General features: G+C 38.3%; 4 protein-coding genes and 1 long non-coding RNA gene across 5 annotated transcripts in view; 3 read left to right on the top strand and 2 right to left on the bottom strand.

Annotated features, from left to right (window-relative positions):
• LOC100638076 (androglobin-like) overlaps positions 1 to 8771 on the bottom strand; it is a 22205-nt gene extending 13434 nt beyond the window's left edge. The window contains exons 1-21 of the mRNA XM_019993084.1: positions 8644 to 8771; positions 8515 to 8593; positions 8310 to 8459; positions 8076 to 8153; positions 7823 to 8017; positions 7194 to 7333; positions 6936 to 7016; positions 6741 to 6877; positions 6529 to 6686; positions 6297 to 6409; positions 6155 to 6214; positions 6037 to 6100; positions 5906 to 5986; positions 5831 to 5852; positions 5640 to 5745; positions 5323 to 5526; positions 5070 to 5184; positions 4719 to 5016; positions 4611 to 4655; positions 4514 to 4556; positions 4185 to 4456 (exon numbers count right to left, since the gene is read on the bottom strand). Coding sequence (XP_019848643.1) covers positions 4185 to 4456; positions 4514 to 4556; positions 4611 to 4655; positions 4719 to 5016; positions 5070 to 5184; positions 5323 to 5526; positions 5640 to 5745; positions 5831 to 5852; positions 5906 to 5986; positions 6037 to 6100; positions 6155 to 6214; positions 6297 to 6409; positions 6529 to 6686; positions 6741 to 6877; positions 6936 to 7016; positions 7194 to 7333; positions 7823 to 8017; positions 8076 to 8153; positions 8310 to 8459; positions 8515 to 8593; positions 8644 to 8696 — 2494 coding nt within the window. The 5' untranslated portion in view covers positions 8697 to 8771. The remainder of the gene's footprint in view (positions 1 to 4184; positions 4457 to 4513; positions 4557 to 4610; positions 4656 to 4718; positions 5017 to 5069; positions 5185 to 5322; positions 5527 to 5639; positions 5746 to 5830; positions 5853 to 5905; positions 5987 to 6036; positions 6101 to 6154; positions 6215 to 6296; positions 6410 to 6528; positions 6687 to 6740; positions 6878 to 6935; positions 7017 to 7193; positions 7334 to 7822; positions 8018 to 8075; positions 8154 to 8309; positions 8460 to 8514; positions 8594 to 8643) is intronic.
• Positions 3440 to 4051, top strand: LOC109580189 (uncharacterized). Its single transcript, XR_002184115.1, has 3 exons — positions 3440 to 3528; positions 3583 to 3811; positions 3859 to 4051. It is a non-coding gene; the product is annotated as an uncharacterized LOC109580189 (long non-coding RNA).
• LOC100637948 (28S ribosomal protein S28, mitochondrial-like) lies at positions 8768 to 9463 on the top strand. Its single transcript, XM_003384019.3, has one exon. It carries the CDS (start codon positions 8807 to 8809, stop codon positions 9422 to 9424), a length of 618 nt encoding a protein of 205 aa, XP_003384067.3. The 5' UTR covers positions 8768 to 8806; the 3' UTR covers positions 9425 to 9463.
• Positions 9464 to 9563: 100 nt separating this feature from the next.
• Positions 9564 to 15404, bottom strand: LOC100637823 (dual oxidase 1-like). The gene is made up of 7 exons (XM_003384018.3): positions 15163 to 15404; positions 14867 to 15091; positions 14382 to 14792; positions 13755 to 14187; positions 13043 to 13654; positions 12809 to 12949; positions 9564 to 12753 (listed from the first exon to the last, which is right to left on the bottom strand). Exons 1-7 carry the CDS (start codon positions 15287 to 15289, stop codon positions 9705 to 9707), a joined length of 4998 nt encoding a protein of 1665 aa, XP_003384066.1. The 5' UTR covers positions 15290 to 15404; the 3' UTR covers positions 9564 to 9704.
• Positions 15405 to 15601: 197 nt separating this feature from the next.
• On the top strand, positions 15602 to 17893 carry LOC100637700 (dual oxidase maturation factor 1-like). Its single transcript, XM_003384017.3, has 6 exons — positions 15602 to 15834; positions 15980 to 16172; positions 16402 to 16666; positions 16805 to 17177; positions 17347 to 17444; positions 17635 to 17893. The coding sequence occupies exons 1-6, from the start codon at positions 15679 to 15681 to the stop codon at positions 17753 to 17755; spliced, it is 1206 nt and encodes a 401-aa protein (XP_003384065.1). The 5' UTR covers positions 15602 to 15678; the 3' UTR covers positions 17756 to 17893.
• The last annotated feature ends 16 nt before the right edge of the window (positions 17894 to 17909 follow it).

Below are 17909 nucleotides of genomic sequence, written 5' to 3'. Positions count from 1 at the left end.
CCCTTCCTATATCCTACTAACTATTCAATACTTAATGGCTATGATGATTATGCTGAAAATGTGACACTACCCTCACCATTAATATTTGGATCATCATGCTATACTGATGCATGGGTTAGTTTAACTGTATACAATAGTACAGTAGTTACTTCATTTTATAGATAAGTACTAATGGATTGATTAGCTTGGGAACTAGTTTTACTAATTATCGTCCAAATCTCTTTCCTATTGCTACTCCAGTCATTGCTCCATATTGGGATGACAATGACTTACGTGTAGGAGGTGAAGTACATTATGCTGTTATGACTCCAGCAACTAATCTTTCATTGTGCAATCAAGTCAATAATTACTTATCTACTTCAACTGGTAGGAGTGTATCTGTTGAATGGATACTGTGGGCCTACTGGAAGGATGCATGTCCATTCCTTATTAATTGCAACAATACTAAGGTTAATATAAGTGTCTGTGATATAACTAAATTGACACTATTTTTTATAGCCTAACAGTTTCCAGGTTGTATTAGCTTTTCAAAGTACTGCCACATATGCTGTGTTTATATACAAGTGTGGACTCATACGATGGACAACATGTAAAGCTAGTGTTGGTATCAATAGTGGTGATGGGTATTACATCAATCATCCATTATCACATACTGATAATGTTACTGATATAGACTGCTATAATGAGATATCAGGATGGAGCAATGTTTTGTACAGACAAGATCAAGGTATCATTAATCAATATACCGGTAGTACTTTTATATGTGTATACACTGGCTTAATAAGGTTTCCATGACATCTCACAATACCGTATACCGGTTTATTTTCATGGTAAAATATTTTTGCAAATTTCGCGGTTTGGTGATCATTTGCGAAAATTTTTCACCACGAAATTCTACTCTCCATTGCCACGTGAATTTATTCCGCAAAATCTTAGAAATGCAAGATTCGCGAAAATTTTCCACTGCGAAAATAAACCGGTATACGGTATTACAGTATTTAGTATACCCAAGACAGCTTAACTGTTATTGATGAGTTGAGTTAATGATTAAATTGAACTAAGCCCCAGGGGCATATCTATTATCTAGACCTTTGGAAACGGTAGGGCAAGAAAAAGAAAATGGCACACAAAGTGCACTACAATATTGGCCATCCTCATTTTGCTATGCAAAATTGCAAAATGAAAGCATTTTTTAGCACATCAAGCATACACAGCTATAATAAACATTGTTTATGTAGGCTTCAACTCACTATGATACGTAGTAATTAATTAGCCACCCAGATCGTTATCAATAATGATAATTTTTTCAATGAATATAATTATAAATTTAATTTTTAGTACCGTATAGCTTGAAATTTTTGTGGAATATAAATTTCGTGGTTTTCGTGGTTATGGGCTGCCCACGAAATTTTAAACCCACGAAATCATTGAAGTGCCATCCCTTTACAGGCTATGTAAACTGTCAACCACAAAAATTAAACCACGAATTGCCCCACTAGGAGCAAACCACGAAAATATCGACCCATGAAAATTCCAAGCTATACGGTATATATCTATTAGGCCCTGCCCATGCCTAAATACAACTTATACACTATAAATTTGATTGCCTAAAAACCTTTGATGTGACTTTTTGATCAGGCCTTAGATGTGGTCACATCAGGCAACATGGAGCAACATATTGCAGAAAGTACCGTATAGCAGGTATATTTCATCTGGAAAAATGTTTGGTTTAAACTGGATTAGATACTTCATTCACTTTATTTTCATTCTTGCACATCCACGTGGCATTGCAGTCACACCTATTTTAATTTCATTCAAAAAATATTTGTTCCACAAGGAGTGGCAAGAACGAAAAGAACAGAAAAAACCCAGACAGAATATACCCACTATATGGTAGAAAGACTACTCAGTAACAAGTTGCCTGACCACATTCAAAGGTACTGGCAAGTTGCAATAAAGTTGCCCAGTGTATGCTGGGCTTAGAAAGCCTAGCAACTTTGTTATCTTATGCTTTGAAAATGAAACTTGCCAACAACAAAAAGATGCAACAATTTTAAAAGTATACAGTTATTACAATTTATAAATAATCTAACATTAGCTTTCTATCACAGTACTGCTATTAATATCAAACTAATTTACGTCTTTCCTCTCAGACATGAATGTGAGCAATAAGTCACATGATGTTCTAATCATTGGAATATGTTTTGGATTTTCAGTATTTTTAAATCTTGTTTTATTGCTAGCAGTGGTGATAGCACTCAGAAATAAATGTAAGTAAAATGAATTTCAGATACAAAACCATAAAATGGTTTTTTCCACAAAGGTAGAAAAAAGTCACAAAGCTCTTCATCTAATGATCCAAAAGAGGATGTTCATATCAAAACTGAAGTAAATGCAGCATATGAAGTGATGCAAAGGAGAAGCAATCAAACAGAAACAAGCAATGAAATACAAATATCTCAAAACTCTACCTATGCTGATGCTACTAATGTTGATGAGACCATATATGATGATATACCGCAAGAAATTCCACCTGAGCCAGACACACCTCATCTCTATGATGATGAATCAGCAGCTCAATATAAAATACCAAGCTCTAATGTCATTAGAACACTTGTTTGACCAATAAGACATGTGGCAACTTAATAGTTAAATGTTTATTAGTAGTTTAACATTATCAATATTGTGTCTTAGTTTGTAATACAAGTCCACAAGAGATACACATGTACACATATAATATCAAGATAAATCAAGTGCTATATTAATTATAAATTATACCCAATATTGATTCGAACACTGCAATGTGAGTATTGAGCAACAAAGTATACATGTACATGTACAAATGATACATTATTATATCTTATATCTGATGAGCGACGTGACGGCAATGTATCAGTTGATGATTTCTTAGACATTACAGGAGTGTCATGTAGTGAGGAGCGTTTTGATGCACTTAGAGCTAATTCGGAAGTTTTCACATCCTTCTCTTTCTCCTTCTCTTCTCCTCCTGCTTTTACTTCATTATCCGCCAAACCCAAACCAGTTTTAATTAACTAATTTAACTATTTATTACAACTATATAAATAGTAGTTGTATCATAACAGTGGTCTAGTGAAGGATGATGATGATAGCGTTTGTGATACTTATCTACCTTAATGGCCTCCTTGTTAGCTCTGAGGGCAACTACCTTCCCTTCCTATATCCTACTAACTATTCAATACTGAATGACCACCTGGATCATGCAACAAATGTGTTTCTGCCCTCACAAATAAGATTTGGATCATCATGCTATACTGATGCATGGGTTAGTTTAACTGTATACAATAGTGCAGTAGTTACTTCATTTTATAGATAAGTACTAATGGATTGATTAGCTTGGGAATTAGTTTTACTAATTATCGTCCAAATCTCTTTCCTATTGCTACTCCAGTCATATCTACTTCAACTGGTAGTAGTGTATCTGTTGAATGGATACTGTGGGCCTACTGGAAGGATGTATGCCCATTTCTTAATTGCAACAATATTCAGGTTAATATAAGTATCAATCACAGTACATAATTTGATATTTTAATTGTCCAATAGTCCAATAATTTCCAGGTTGTATTAGCTTTTCAAAGTACTGCCACGTATGCTGTGTTTATATACAAGTATGAACTCATACAATGGACAAGATATCGAGCAGTTATTGGTATTAATAGTGGTGATGGGTACTATATCAATCATCCATTATCTAATATTGATGGTGTTACTGATATAGATTGCTATGATGTAGTATCAGGATGGAGTAACTTTGTATACAGACTAGATCAAGGTATCATTAATCAATATAATTATCACTCATGTATAATTGTGATATAGCAATAGATAAGTTTGAATTCCTATCCATTACATCTCACGGTATTACAGTATCATGGGAACTGATGTGAATTAGAGCAAGAGTAGATAATGTAAATTATCTACTCTTGATTACAAGACGTGAGATAACTTAATAGTTAGATGTTTATGAGCAACTTAAAGGATTATAACATTGTGTCTTGGTTTGTAATACAAATACACAAGGTACGCGCACATATCAAGATAAATCAAGTGCAATAATAATTTGCAATGTGAGTATACTCAGCAAAAAGTATACATGTACATGTACAAGTAATACATACATGTACATGCATTATTATATCTTATACCTGATGAGCGACGTGACGGCAATGTATCGGTTGATGATTTCTTAGACATTACAGGAGTGTCATGTGAGGAGCGTTTTGATGTACTTAGAGCTAATTCAGGAGTTTTGACATCCTTCTCTTTCTCCTTCTCTTCTCCTCCTGTTTTTCCTTCATCATCCACACTGATTGCACTCAGTTTCTGCATTCCTTTCATTAACTGTTGTCTCTTGCTTTGATTGGAGCTTGATGACTCCAATATTTCAAGAGTTTCCTCCTCTGTCATTGTGATATCACTAAAGAGACAGAGAGGTACAAATAAATTATGATGTACGTGTAACTACAAACAGTACTTTGTTATCTGTAGTAGCTCTTCTTCAGTGAGTGTTGGTCTCTCTATGACGAATAATTAGTAATAAATAAATAAGCTATTATTATCATCATTAGTACCTGCAAATTTCAGTTTCCTCATTTCCTCAAGTCTCATTGGAGGACCTGTAAAATAAAAAATGGAAAAATATAAAAAGCAGTTCATTGTACATGCATTAATTAGCATACAGTCATCATCATCAGGTAGGAATCCCTCAGCTAGGTGTACCATCAACTGGTTAATGAAAGACTTCCATGCAAACCTGTGGTCATTGGTCAAGCCACACTGTGGTCCTAGTAGGTGGAAGGTATGGAGTAAAGCAGCTCTGAAAGCATGAGCGTAATTCTTCTGAACACCACGAGACACATGAGTTGAAGTCAGTGATGAAAGAAATTCTTGATATTGATCGGGTTCATCATTCAGAGAAGCTCCCTTCAGCAAACTCTCAAATACTAGATTGGAATGATGTATTAGTCTCTCACTTGGCTATTAAAATAAAAAAATACTACTTATAATTATTAATTTTTTATATGTCTTACAGTAGATAACAATGGTAATACTCCATCTTCGTCTGTGAGGGTAAATTTGGTGTTTGAATATACGGCAATGTGGTATCCATATGTACCAGTCATGTGCAGCTTTAGTGTATGTCTCCTAAAATAGAGAAAGAGTTGAAGCATGAAATATTCTCTAGTTGATATATATCAATGGCCCTTGATTTGAGCTGATTCTGAATTTCTGATCAACTAATAGCTGCATATATAGTATTTCATAATGTACATACATACATACCCTCTTGGAAGAGAAAGTGATTTAGCTTGAGTTGACTTGACTCTCATCTTTATCAAAGACTCTGTACAGCCTCCACAAAACTCCCTCCAATTATACTTCTCTATCTGTATTGAGCCAAGGACTACCTCCTCAGGGGGAATCTGTGACTGCTGCTGCTGTTTATTGGTCTCTTCTGCTGGCTGTGGAGCTAAAGGAGGCTTAAATCTGAGAAAGAGATACAGATAGATAAGAGAAAAATTAAGAGGATCAAGGAAGGAATTGAGATACAGAGTAAAGGAGAATTTTATAATAAATATCAATATAGCTAGGACTCATACCCTAGTGTTTGGAGTGGTATGGTTCCAATGAGATTGCCTCCTTCGTACCAGCAATTGATCGACGAAAAACTTATCAATAAATTAATTGGCTGACAACTGTCAACAACTATAATGATATGAATTTTAAGAAAAATAACAATGTACATTTGGGAGACTTAAATTTCATTAATTTTTTACGAGTAAAAGGATACAAATAATATCAAAAACAGGAACCTGTACGTATAAATATCAATAATAATTATAATAAAAGAAATCAAAATGTGTACTTTAGCTATTTGAGTGTTTGATACTCCCTTCTTAACACTACCAGCAGTTGGAGGAGGTACAACAGAATTGGCCGTTGTCAACTAAAATATTAATTAATAATTATGATTGTCATAATACACCTTTTCTTTACTGATAGTTCACTAGATGAATGACTGTGATCAAATGACTCTTGCTTCCTAAATAATCTCAATTCTCTATAAATAACAAAAAATTAAAAATATATATATATATGTGTATGTATGATTTACTTAAAAATAGATACATAGTCATCAAGATCAATCCACATCAGACCAATTGATGATGAGGACCTATACAAGTAGATAATAATAATTAAGAGTTGAAAAATACACCAGGTTCTATTAACCATGTTCTATCAATTAATACACTTACACATCGACGAATGGAGAGTACACTTCAAATGATCTGTGGTCGGTCTTAATTGGAGGAGGAGATGGAAGCCATGGCTCATGCAGCCTGTTCTTCAAACCAAGATAATAAGGAGCCTGAAGTATAATTAGAATAAAAATCAATAATAGAAATGCTAACACATACATACATGCATGTACATACAAGGAGCTGTTGAAGTGCAATATGTATGATGAGTATGTGATTAATAATTCACTTTTAGTGAGGGAAGTGGTGGTTCTTTTGGTGGCAGTTCTAACGGCTCATTTCTCCATTGTGTCATTAATATTGGGTGGGTTGGATCGATAAAAGACAAACCACACCTCTTTAATATCTCGGCTGAAGTAGTGGTAAAATTAACCAGCAAAATAGAATCTGAGAAAAAATTATCATCATCTTTATTATTATTATTATTATTATTTGTTATACCTCTATTGTCAATGGTAGTAGTTGTAGTGGTTTCTCCTCCTCCTTCCTCTTCATTTTTGGTTTCATTTTCAGTTGGTCTCTCCCATTTCGGTAATTTCAATGACCCAGTTATCAGTGACCACATATCATCCATACTCCTATGCATGTACAGTGTATACATGTACATAATAATATAATCATCATCCTATCCCTCACTCTATTGGAGATGATTCACATACCCAACCAGTTAACAATTCAACTACACTGCACTCATCAGGACACTCAGTATCAATACACCTATATCAACAACAACAACAACAACAATAGAAATAAAAACAACAACAACAATAGAAATAAAAACAACAATAAAATAAAAACAACAATACAAATAATAACAACAACAATAGAAATAATAATAACAACAATAGAAATAATAATAAAAATAATAGCAATGATATTTTTAGGAAAACTTACTCTAAGTTGATGACTTTCAATAATGCTTTGGTGATTAGTAGAGGCCAGAGTTCGCCAGGGACTGACGTTACTGGTAACAATAATGAGTCATTAGCATCAACGGGCATGCAATCGTCAACTGTTACTTTACGCCATAAGCCCTACATAGACAAGAAGAGATGAACAAAAGAATTAAAGAATGATATAATATACAGTTCAAGGTGACGAAAGTGTGCAGTATCAATGCACAGGGTATTTCATCAAAAATGGCCAAATTTGACTAGGAGGGAATTCTTTATTTTTATAATTTTTCCTGATACGTATACATGAACTTATGTTGTGTAGAAAATTTGAGCTGATTCCGATCAAAATTGAATTTTTTATGAATTTTTAAAGTTACTCAAAAATTGGACCAACGTCCCTGTACTATAGTACAGGGTCACAGGCCAAATTTTGCCAAAAATGACTAGGAGAGAATTTTCAATTTTTATAATTTTTTCTGATACATATACATGTTCTCTTGTTATGTATCAAGTTTGAGCTGATTCCGATCAAAATTTGATTTTTTATAAATTTTTAAAATATCTAACATATACATGTACATACATACACAATTACATTTACCATCATTATAATACACATACGCATACCATCCAATATAGTTTAATGCAGTATTTCCCTAGTGAGTTATACATTGGAGTGGGCGTCCCTTTAGGCCATGGACAAATGTGATGCCATGGCTGCCATGGAAGAGGCAAAGCATCAGGCTGCTCTTGTGCCAGTGATGGGAGCGATGACTTCAAGTATATCAATGAATTTAACTCGGATATTATATTGCACATGAGCTAAAGGAAATAACATTATGAAAATAACAGTATCTCATTCTTTTATTTCCCCCCTTACTTTGCTTGTCAGTAAGTGCTCATTGCAAGACACTAAATCAATGTTTTGCTGATTATCAGAAACAACAACAGGAGGTGTCTACCACAATAATAAAAATAATAATAACTATGCAATGATTTGTAATGCATAAATGTGCTATACAATAATAATAATCATGGCTGCACAGTTATAGTATTTCTTATACTGCAAAATTCAAACAAAATAGTCCTTCAAATAAATACAGCTGCAGTCTACCTGTTGGTAGTATTCACTCGGTCTTTTCCATCCGGTGAGTTTCCCAGAGAGAGATGGAGGGAGGTGGGGTTGTCCATCAGGATCTTCATACAGAGCAAATGAAGAGGCAGCTGCAGCTTTTGACTTATCTTTCCCTTTACCGCCAGGATCCTGAGATAAAGGGAGAGACTGAATAAGAGAGAATGGCCTAGGGGTAAAGTCATACAAATTTCTCAGCTGCTATTTCACTTTCTGTCCACTCAGGCCATATCAGGATCTTCTTCACTCCAGGCTCAGGCTCAACTCTTTAAAAATTTACAAAAATTATCAGACGTCGTCACAGCACTAGTCTTACTCTTTCTTATTGCTGTGTGCTTTACTAGCACTCCCTACAGATTTTCCAGGCATTATAATTCTCTCTGTTTTTCTCTCTTTTATCTTTTTTTCTCAGTTGCTAGGCAACTAGAAGATAGGCGTGGTTATGTGTAGGTGTGGTCCACCCACGTGTCATCACAATCATGGCCACAATCAGAGCCTGTGGAGTTATGAGTCGTTTTGGAGCCTCTTTAAGGACTTTAACAACACCTCAAACTCGATACAGAGACACCAAAAGGCCCATAGTCTCATTCAGAAGTCTTAGTTGGAGCACTGAGGGCGAGAATCGTACAAATGGCGAAGAAACCTTTGCTGAGATGATGGCCAAATCTCGATTGCTAACAAGTTGTGGCTCCTCTCCAGTGGGTCACAAAGTACTAGGGAAGATTATCGCTGTGGTGGATGATAACTTGTATATTGATTTTGGTGGGAAGTTTCATGGAGTCGTCCCTTGTCCTGAATTTGGATCAGAGATTTACGTTGTAGGTACTAAAGTTGAAGTAATTGTGAAAGACCTTGAGATGTCAGCACATTTTCTTGGAGCACCGCAAGACTCATCTCTCCTTGAGGCAAGGATTAAACTGGTTGGGCTGTTGAGAGAATTTAAAATGAACCTGATAAGTAATAGCAAGACTGGTAATGAGACATTTTATGAAGATGACGATGATGACTTGGATGCTAGTTTTTATGATGATGAGACTACTAGTATTTATGATGATAATGATGAGGATGATAATAGGTCGATAACTATTTTTCAATAGATATTATAGTAGTTAATTGAAATATTAATATTAACAGAAGATAATGATGAATCTAACGCTTTTTTTGCTATTAAAGTACTAATGATGAATCTAACCATTCTTTGCTTTTATAGTACTAGCAAAATGGATTATTCAAAAGTTTTGACTTGATTGAAGACTATTACTACCAAAAATTAAAAACAAAACAAATCAAAAAGCCTAATAACAACTCTCTAAAGGATGAAAAAAAATTAAAAAGCAGCAAAAATTATAAAACCAAAAAACCCAATAACGTTCTCATTTAAAAGTTCTCGAAATGATGAATGAAGGCAGGCCCCTCGTATCTATTAGTGGCAGCACAAGCCTCCTCAACTCCATTAGTCATTCCAGGAGGACCGCAAGAGAACACACCAATCTTTGGAAGGAGGTTGTGCTCCTCGGCAAGACTATCAAAGAAGGTACCAAAGTCTGGACGGCCGAAATGAGTGATGGCTCTCATTCCAGTAAAGAGGGAGCGACCAGAGAGACGCTGGAAGTGCCTCTCAGCGACATAGAGCATGGACGTACGGAGATCAAACTTGTCAAAGAACTGGGTAACAAATACGTGAACTTCAACAAGACGCTTCGTGTCAGCCTCTTCCACCTCCTTGATGATATCAGCCATCCACTCAAACTGGTGCTGCGTGCGAGTGACCCAGATAAAGTAGACTTTCTTGCACTGGATGCGTGCTCCTATGTTGAAACGATGGACGAGTTCTTTAAGAATGGATGCAAATGGAGTTACACCGATTCCTCCACCCACAAGGACAGCAGCTTCGAACCTGTACCAGTCCTGATGTCCCTCTCCGAAAGGTCCGTCAACAAAGAGCTTGGGGAGAGGATCACCAGCACTCTTCTTCTGGGAGCATATCTCACGGAAGTTGTGAGTCCATGGGCCGACAGCACGGATATGGAGACTGAGATTCTCCTCATTAGGGGCGGAGCTGAGAGTGAATGGATGGTACTCGCCAGGATTCTGTGCAAGACTAGCAATACGGACCCACTGACCAGCGACATAGTCGAAACTTGGCGGGCGCTTGAAATAAATACCAATGACTTGAGACGGGAGGATATCAGCACGGACGATGCTAACCTCTGCCTTGCTGCGTCCTAAACTGACGAGGCGATCGATAACGTAGACAATACCAGGTCCAAGGAAGAAATTACCAAACAATGGATCCTGTACTAGACGACCAGACCCGTGGAGGAACATGAGAATGTAGAACACGATGTAGAGATGATGGGTGAGCCAGAAAGACTGGAAGGCATAGCGACGAGCATATTGTACGGCAAATACAAAAATAATGACAGTTATCAGAGTCAGTACGAAAGCGGAGAAGCCAGTCATGGTAAGGAAGAGCCAGTAGGAGAACTTTGGTAGGAAGTGGCTCCTGAAGTAGACCTCTCTGAAGAGACAAGTCAAATCGCTGGGAGTCTGAGTGGCAATGTGATAGAAATTGATACCGTGACCAATGCAATGCATTACAGTTGTGAACAGAGCGGTCATGGCTACTACTTTGTGGAAGCTGATGTGTGAATCAAATGGAATGTAATAGTTGAATATTGTCTCGCGAAGGTACGTGAATAGATTACGAGCCATAGTGATGAGGAGTACCGAGTATGTCCACATCATGCAAGAGGCGGCTCCACGAGTAACAGTAACACCATATCCAGCGATACGGCGGAGACCTCCAAACTCACGCTCGACTGAATAGTAGTAGGCTCTCTCTACAAAAATGGCTGCAGTTATAAGGAAGAACATTGAGAGGTAGAAGATGTGTAGTTTGTAGTTCTCGACCCATCTCAAGAAAGCAGCAAAACGACGACCGACAGGAGTTGAAGTAAATTTGGATTTCTTTTTGATCTGGAGGGTAACTTGGCTCTCCTCCAGCTGTTGCTGTGCTCGTGGGTCTTGCTTTGTAGTACGTCCATAGGCCTTGATGATGGTACGACGGGCACGAGCTGTAGCGTTCTCTCTTGCCTTGTATCGTGATGGAACTGCACCACTTTCCTCCTCCTCTTTACTGGCTGGAGCCTCAATCTCTGGGGCCTCGATACCCTGGACACTGATCTTTGCATTGCTCAGCTCCTCTTTGTGATCACGCATCAATACCTTGAAATCATCAACAGTCAGGTGTTGCTTATTTTCAAAACCAGCAGCAGTGAACATGGAGTCCACAAGCGAGTTCATCTGATCTCCAGTGACCGAGGCGTTCACCAGTTCCATCATACTCTTCAACATTTTCTTAAACTCATCTCGGTCCAGTTGGCCCTCTCCGCTGAGGTCGTACATGCGAAACATCAGCTCCAGTTTCTCGTCGGGCGATCCTTTAGAGAATATGACGGTCATGTCGGCGAACTCTCTGAAAGAGATGAAACCGTTTTGGTCAGCGTCACACAGAGCAAACATCTGCTCGACAAAGAGAGAGTCCTTGCTGGTAGACATGGCATCGGCAAACTCGTCTTTAGTTAGCTCACACTCGAGTATATCAGTGCGGGTCTCAACATTTTGTTTAGAACCAACTTCGGCAAAAACAGACTTGAAAAAGTTCTCGAGTAGTTGCTGGCGTTGTTTCTTTGTGAAAATGTTGCGGAGCATTACGCGTTTCATTCCTCTCTCTTCCTCGACCTCAATCTGTAAGCCCTCAAGGAATTCCTTCAGCTTATTAATGATGGCGTTACGATCATGTACCGTCTTGCAGCGTATGAGTATATCGTACTCATTCTTGATCTTAACAGCAAAGTACAGCTCACTGTCAACTGGTAAGAGTATATTGATTGAGGTCTGGTTTCTAAGGTCCACTGTACGTAAGAGCTCTTCCCCATAGAAAAGCTTAAGCTGTTTCTCGGGACCGAGTTTGAAACTCACATAACGAGTGACTCCTTGTAGCCCTGCCTTCTCTTCATAAGCGACGATGACCTCTCCATCATTATCGGTGAGGTCGGTACCTTCAATCTTCTTTGTTCGGCTCTTGCGGCCGCTGGAGAGGATCTTGGCACGTCGCCTCTTGTTCAGTTCAGCTATGAGCAACATGAGACCAATGATGATGAATATGTAGATGAAGACGAGGGCCCATATGAAAGGTACCTGCCAGACGCTTGAGTCATAGTAATCAAAGTTCTCTAGAGGACGGCAGTCGTCCATGAATAACTCTGAGAGTTGGAAAGGCTGTGGACAGTATTGGTTGTTGGTTGTGACTTGGAACGGATTGTCCTGTATATTATCAGCATTTATACTGTTGGTGATTGCTATGAGGATGGACTTCATGTCAACGCTCTCTATCATGTTGATTTCTTCCTCAGTGAAAAGACTAGAGGGAGAAGAGATATAATAACACTCGGTTGTATTTTTAACTAACGACTCACTGGTTGTTCTTGTAGTTTTCATACCAGAACCTATCAGCGTGTCTAATGCGCATGAACTGATCAAAGAGGACTTCAGTAAACAAAGTACCAGGACCATTATCCTCAGTAGTCTCTGCTAGACCGCAGGCCCATATGTCACACCTACAAACACAAAGTAATAAATATATGTAGCATATAAATAATTATAATTTTTTGTTTTTATTTCAAAAAACATATATTTGATGAAGGACTCACTTTGATATATCATTATTGTATACATCCCTCAGTCTCTCGATGTTGTCAGTAATATCTGGGTTATTACCATACTCAGAGTTAAGGTCCTCGAAACTCGTGAGTGGCTGGAGACCGTACGCAATACGAGCCGAGTTATAATCGGAGAGACCGTGGTCACGCCCTCTCTGGAGATTCTGAGCCATGAGGTCACGACGGGTGTGGTCCAGAGCTCCAAAGACAAAACCACGGAGATCAGGAGTAATGATGAAGTCCTCTCTCTCGGCGTGCTGAGATGCCATACCGAGATAGAATGAGTCTACATTCGTCTGCATGATGGTCACTGTTGGATTCCAGAACTGGTTACAAGTACGAGGAGCAAAATAGCTCTCATGTAAATTCCCAACTCGATAAGAACCAGCGGATGGATCGTCCCTATTGATGCCCGGGTTGATGGTATTGCACAGAGTGTCATTAAGATCAGTGTTGTTGTATGGATTGTTGGAATTACAGAGTCTCGTAATTAGGGAGGTCATTGTGTCGAATTGTACATTCTCATTATTAGTAACATATCTCAAGTAGGCATTGGAGAACCTGGCAAAGTCAGGAGAAAGAGTAGGACCAAATTCACATGTTCTATTAGAAAAAAAGATAAAGAGTGAACGCATTATGACACAATTAAAAAAGAGAAGTTAGAGAAAGAAGGCCAAAAAATAACAAAAGAGGAATAACTTACTGATTACCACCTCCTAATCTCCTCCATATACCAGGAGTAACCATAGTGTGTCCAAACCTCATAGCAGCCGACTGGAAGATGTGAGCAACCTGTGGATTAATACCGGGATTGTATCCACTGACACCGGGATAGAGGGTGTAACCAGGGGTATTGTTGTATGGGAAGGCATTGGGATTACCATTGTATTTGCTAGGGAGGAAGAGTGGCATCCACTCCTTGTAGACTACCTTCTGGTGGGTAGCGATTGTGAACTGCCTTGCCCTGTTGAATAGCCATTCGTCATTCTCCCATTCTTCATGGGAGAGATTGTATCTCATTCGATTCTGAATGTAGAAAACCCTAAGTCTCCTCGCCCACCAGTTGTGTACACGGAACCAGAGGACACCCATTGTCAGAAGGAAGGGGTTTTCATTACCACGTGGGTTACCAATAGCTATAAAAAGAGAAAAAAAATAAGGCATTCTCCCTAAATATAGACTCATAGAGTAAAATTAATAATACCAAAAATGATAGAGGAGATTGCATTAAGGGCTGCACACATAAGGTCAAAAATGCTAATCAATAATCAATTATGACAACAGTCAACACTTACAAATTATATAAAATTAAAAATTATATAAAACTTACTCCAAAACCTATTGACAGGAAATAAAGAGAAGTTTGCTGGAGGTGGTGGATTAGCATAAGGCAGACCCAGTTCGTCGTTGCTCTGTGGGAACTGATCAGCAATATTGGCTTGATTATCATTAGCAGCGAGTTCTCCTCCCTGGAAACTACGAATGGCATCAGTCCATGCCTTGAATGGACCATACATAAGGCCGCCATCAAACCACGGGGTGATCTCGTTCAACTGCATACGAGGGTTGTTGGGGTTGTACCCGGTCTGAAAGTCGTAGCGGTTACGAAGGAAGGGAATGACTCGGTCTCCACGACAGTCCCGATCGTAAAGAGCATGGCATTTTGGTACTTCAATGAACTCGTATTCTGGAATGCATCCCTGCCTTTGTGCATCTAGTACCTCTTCTACAACTTGCTGGCCTAATTATGAAAAATTTTAATAATTAAAATTATTTTAATGATGCTATGCATGGAATGCAAAAAAATTAATTTACCAAAATAGATGAAAAACCCGGTCCTTGTGGTAGACAGGTGCCCAGTGAGCCCGTTCTGGGTGAGGTTGGCTATTATGAGCACGTTGGGTCTGTCTCTACCAGCGAACTCGTACACACCGTCGGGATAAGCTATCGGAGTTCTCCTTTCCATTGGCATATCAGCTCCGCCCCATTCAGGGTGAGCGGCATTGTTGTACCAACCATCATAACTCTGATATTCATAATCTGTAGGTTGAAGTTTAACAAATTAGCAAAAAGTAATACTCAATTAGCAATTATTTTAATATGTTACTTACGTCCATCTGGTTCAAAACCGCTGTTGTTCAGTCCAAGATCTCGTAGCTTCATTTGTACAGCAGGGTCGTTAGGGTTAGAAGCTGCAGAGAGAACGACAAGCGTTCCTAGCAGCAAAAGGAGCTTCATTTTTATGACAAAACTCCGGCTCTCCTTTCTCCTTCTGAAGCAGCAAGGGTCACCTACAATAATGGAAGAGAGAAAAAATGGAGTGGAGCTTTGCTGGCGTGTAGGAGCTTTTATATCAAACTATACTAAGGAAGTGCAGTGCTGGACAGAGGAACTGTAACGGTTGCTCAGGGCTCGGGCTCAATTTTGATGCAGGAATCACTTCCCTTGAGCATAGAAACAAACATAACTTTGACACAGAGATAACACCGAGTTAATCCAACGGCCCTAGCAGGAACTAACGGAACTGCATGAGTAAGTAGATAAACTGAGCAGCCCTGATAACAGAAAGTTATTTTTAGATATTCTGCATTCTATCCGTCTCCCTCTCTCTAGGGTTCTAAAGAAAGATGGGCAATTCTTTTCGTAACCAGCCACTGCCAACTCTCTACGGAGAGAACAAGACTCCCGTAACAGAGGATATCCTGGAGGTCGGTCTTCTGGTCGCCTTTGGCATGATTGCATTCTCCTTCATTCTCATAATACCAGGAATAAGAGGATGGGAGGTAAATAATAAAGAATATAAAGAGAGAGAGAGTCTTTTGCTATTGGGTGGAGCTTACTAATAGTCTTGGCAGTTTGTTAGCAAGGCTAAAGTGTGAACGAGCATCAACAAGTTATTTTTTAAAATTAATTAATATATTTTTGTAGCGTTTATTTGCAACGATTCGTGTTTTTGTGACGTTATTTATTGGAGCGGTGATATTGGTCAGTAACTTTGGCTATGGATGGTATACCGATACAGTCCGTGTCCAAACACAATACAAGGCATTCACCACCGAGGAAATAGTTGCTGATGTGGGACTGCACATTGGACTAAGGGGCATCAACATCACTCTTAAAGGTAACGCTATTAGTCAAGCTTATAGTATTATGCATTGTCTTAGTATAATATCATTATTTAGTATGATAAAAATGTTTGAAATTCCAGCCAAGAACAATGTAACACTAAATATTATTGCAGAAAAATTTTTTTGAAAATATTAGCATATAAACCACACTGCTTGTTACTTCATAATATTTTTAAAAAATTCCTCTCTAAGTCTTATTATGTATGTTCCTCTCCATTGCAGGACAGCCACTTGATCCTAATGGAGCTCTTGCTGGGGAGACCATTGACTACAACGAGAGGTTCTGGTGGGCCGATCCGTGGTTCCAGGGTCGTATCGGTTTCGGTCGCTATGCCGGTCGAATCAATCAGGAATTCCGTGCTGCTCAGTACCGGGGTATGCCTTATCCTATCCTGTGGGTTGCTGAATACTTCACTTTGGACGGGGAGCAGATTCGTTGGGCTAGGAAGTTCCGTCAGGCTGGCTGGTATGCTCATCAATATCTCTGGTAAGTAAAATAGTTATAATAAAAAATACAAATGTGGAATGAGATATATTATTAATTTATTATAAATTTAAATACATGTAGATATTGAGGAATAAAAATAAATTATATTGTTATAGACTCACTCATTCCTTTCTCTAGGCTTGCCTTTGCTATATATCTATTAACAATCCTTACATATCTGTGGAACATACGTTATGGCATTCATCTCACAATGCTGCTCGGTATCATAATGATAATGGCTTGTGGTGCCTATGGTCTCGTCATACTCAATAAACCGCACATACGACTGCCGTGGAACCAAGCAAATTGTGAGCCCAACCCAAGCGCTGGTGAATGGTGCGCTCAAGCCATGGTACCTCATTTCGGCTGGTCCTGGGGACTCGTACTTGCTACTGGCATTCTGGTGTTCATTATGGGCGTGATCCTATTTATTGTTGATTTCTTTGTTCCTCGCTGGACTGCACCTCTCTTCCATCATAATATTGTTGAAGCGGATGAAGAGTTCTTGACTGTAAGTTTTTGATTCAAATCTTTGAGCTGTACTGAGAATTCACTTTACAGTTTATGATATTGTGATTTGCACATTATTGCATTTTTGGTCTAGCAAAAAGTGTTCATCCTTAAAACAATTTTTAGTTTCAATATTATTACTACTAAAATTATTATTTTATTATTTGTAGGAGGAAACTGAAACCGTAGAAGAGTCTGTTGGTTATCGTGATGGACGGGGTAGAACCAGAAGAGGTGGTCGTACAACTCGCGATCGTGCCCTCAACAAGTAAGCAAAAAGAGCAAACCCTGTCCCACAATGCAATTGATAATCACCGCTCCTTTAATGAAACTGTTTATTAGTTTACAGGCAATCATATTGATTTAGCTTAGTTTAAACCCAATTATTAGCTGCCAATTAAGTAGTTGTATTTATGTACAATAAGATTTTAATAACTTTTATTTTTCTTTATTTTTAGATATCGTCAGACCCAAAGGCGTCCTCGTACAACCGAGCGTGGTGGGCGTGGCTCCCAGCGCCTCAAAAATGACATCCCATTGGAGGAGATTGCAGTCGTTGAGAAGAGTCTTGACGCTTAAACACTCTCCCCGGAATGAATATATTGGACATTTTAATTTTCAAGGCCATTTTTTGATTTAAGTTTTTATCTTAGTTTATTTTTGTAGTGTTGTCTTAGGAAGTTTTTTATCATCAGTAGTAGTCCTGTAGTTTTCCCACGCATTGTCAAAAAAA

The sequence above is a fragment of the Amphimedon queenslandica genome, unplaced genomic scaffold (genome assembly GCF_000090795.2).
Source record: "Amphimedon queenslandica unplaced genomic scaffold, v1.1 AMPQUscaffold_13501, whole genome shotgun sequence".
Lineage (NCBI taxonomy): Eukaryota > Metazoa > Porifera > Demospongiae > Haplosclerida > Niphatidae > Amphimedon > Amphimedon queenslandica.
This window is presented reverse-complemented; position numbering and strand designations above follow the sequence as displayed.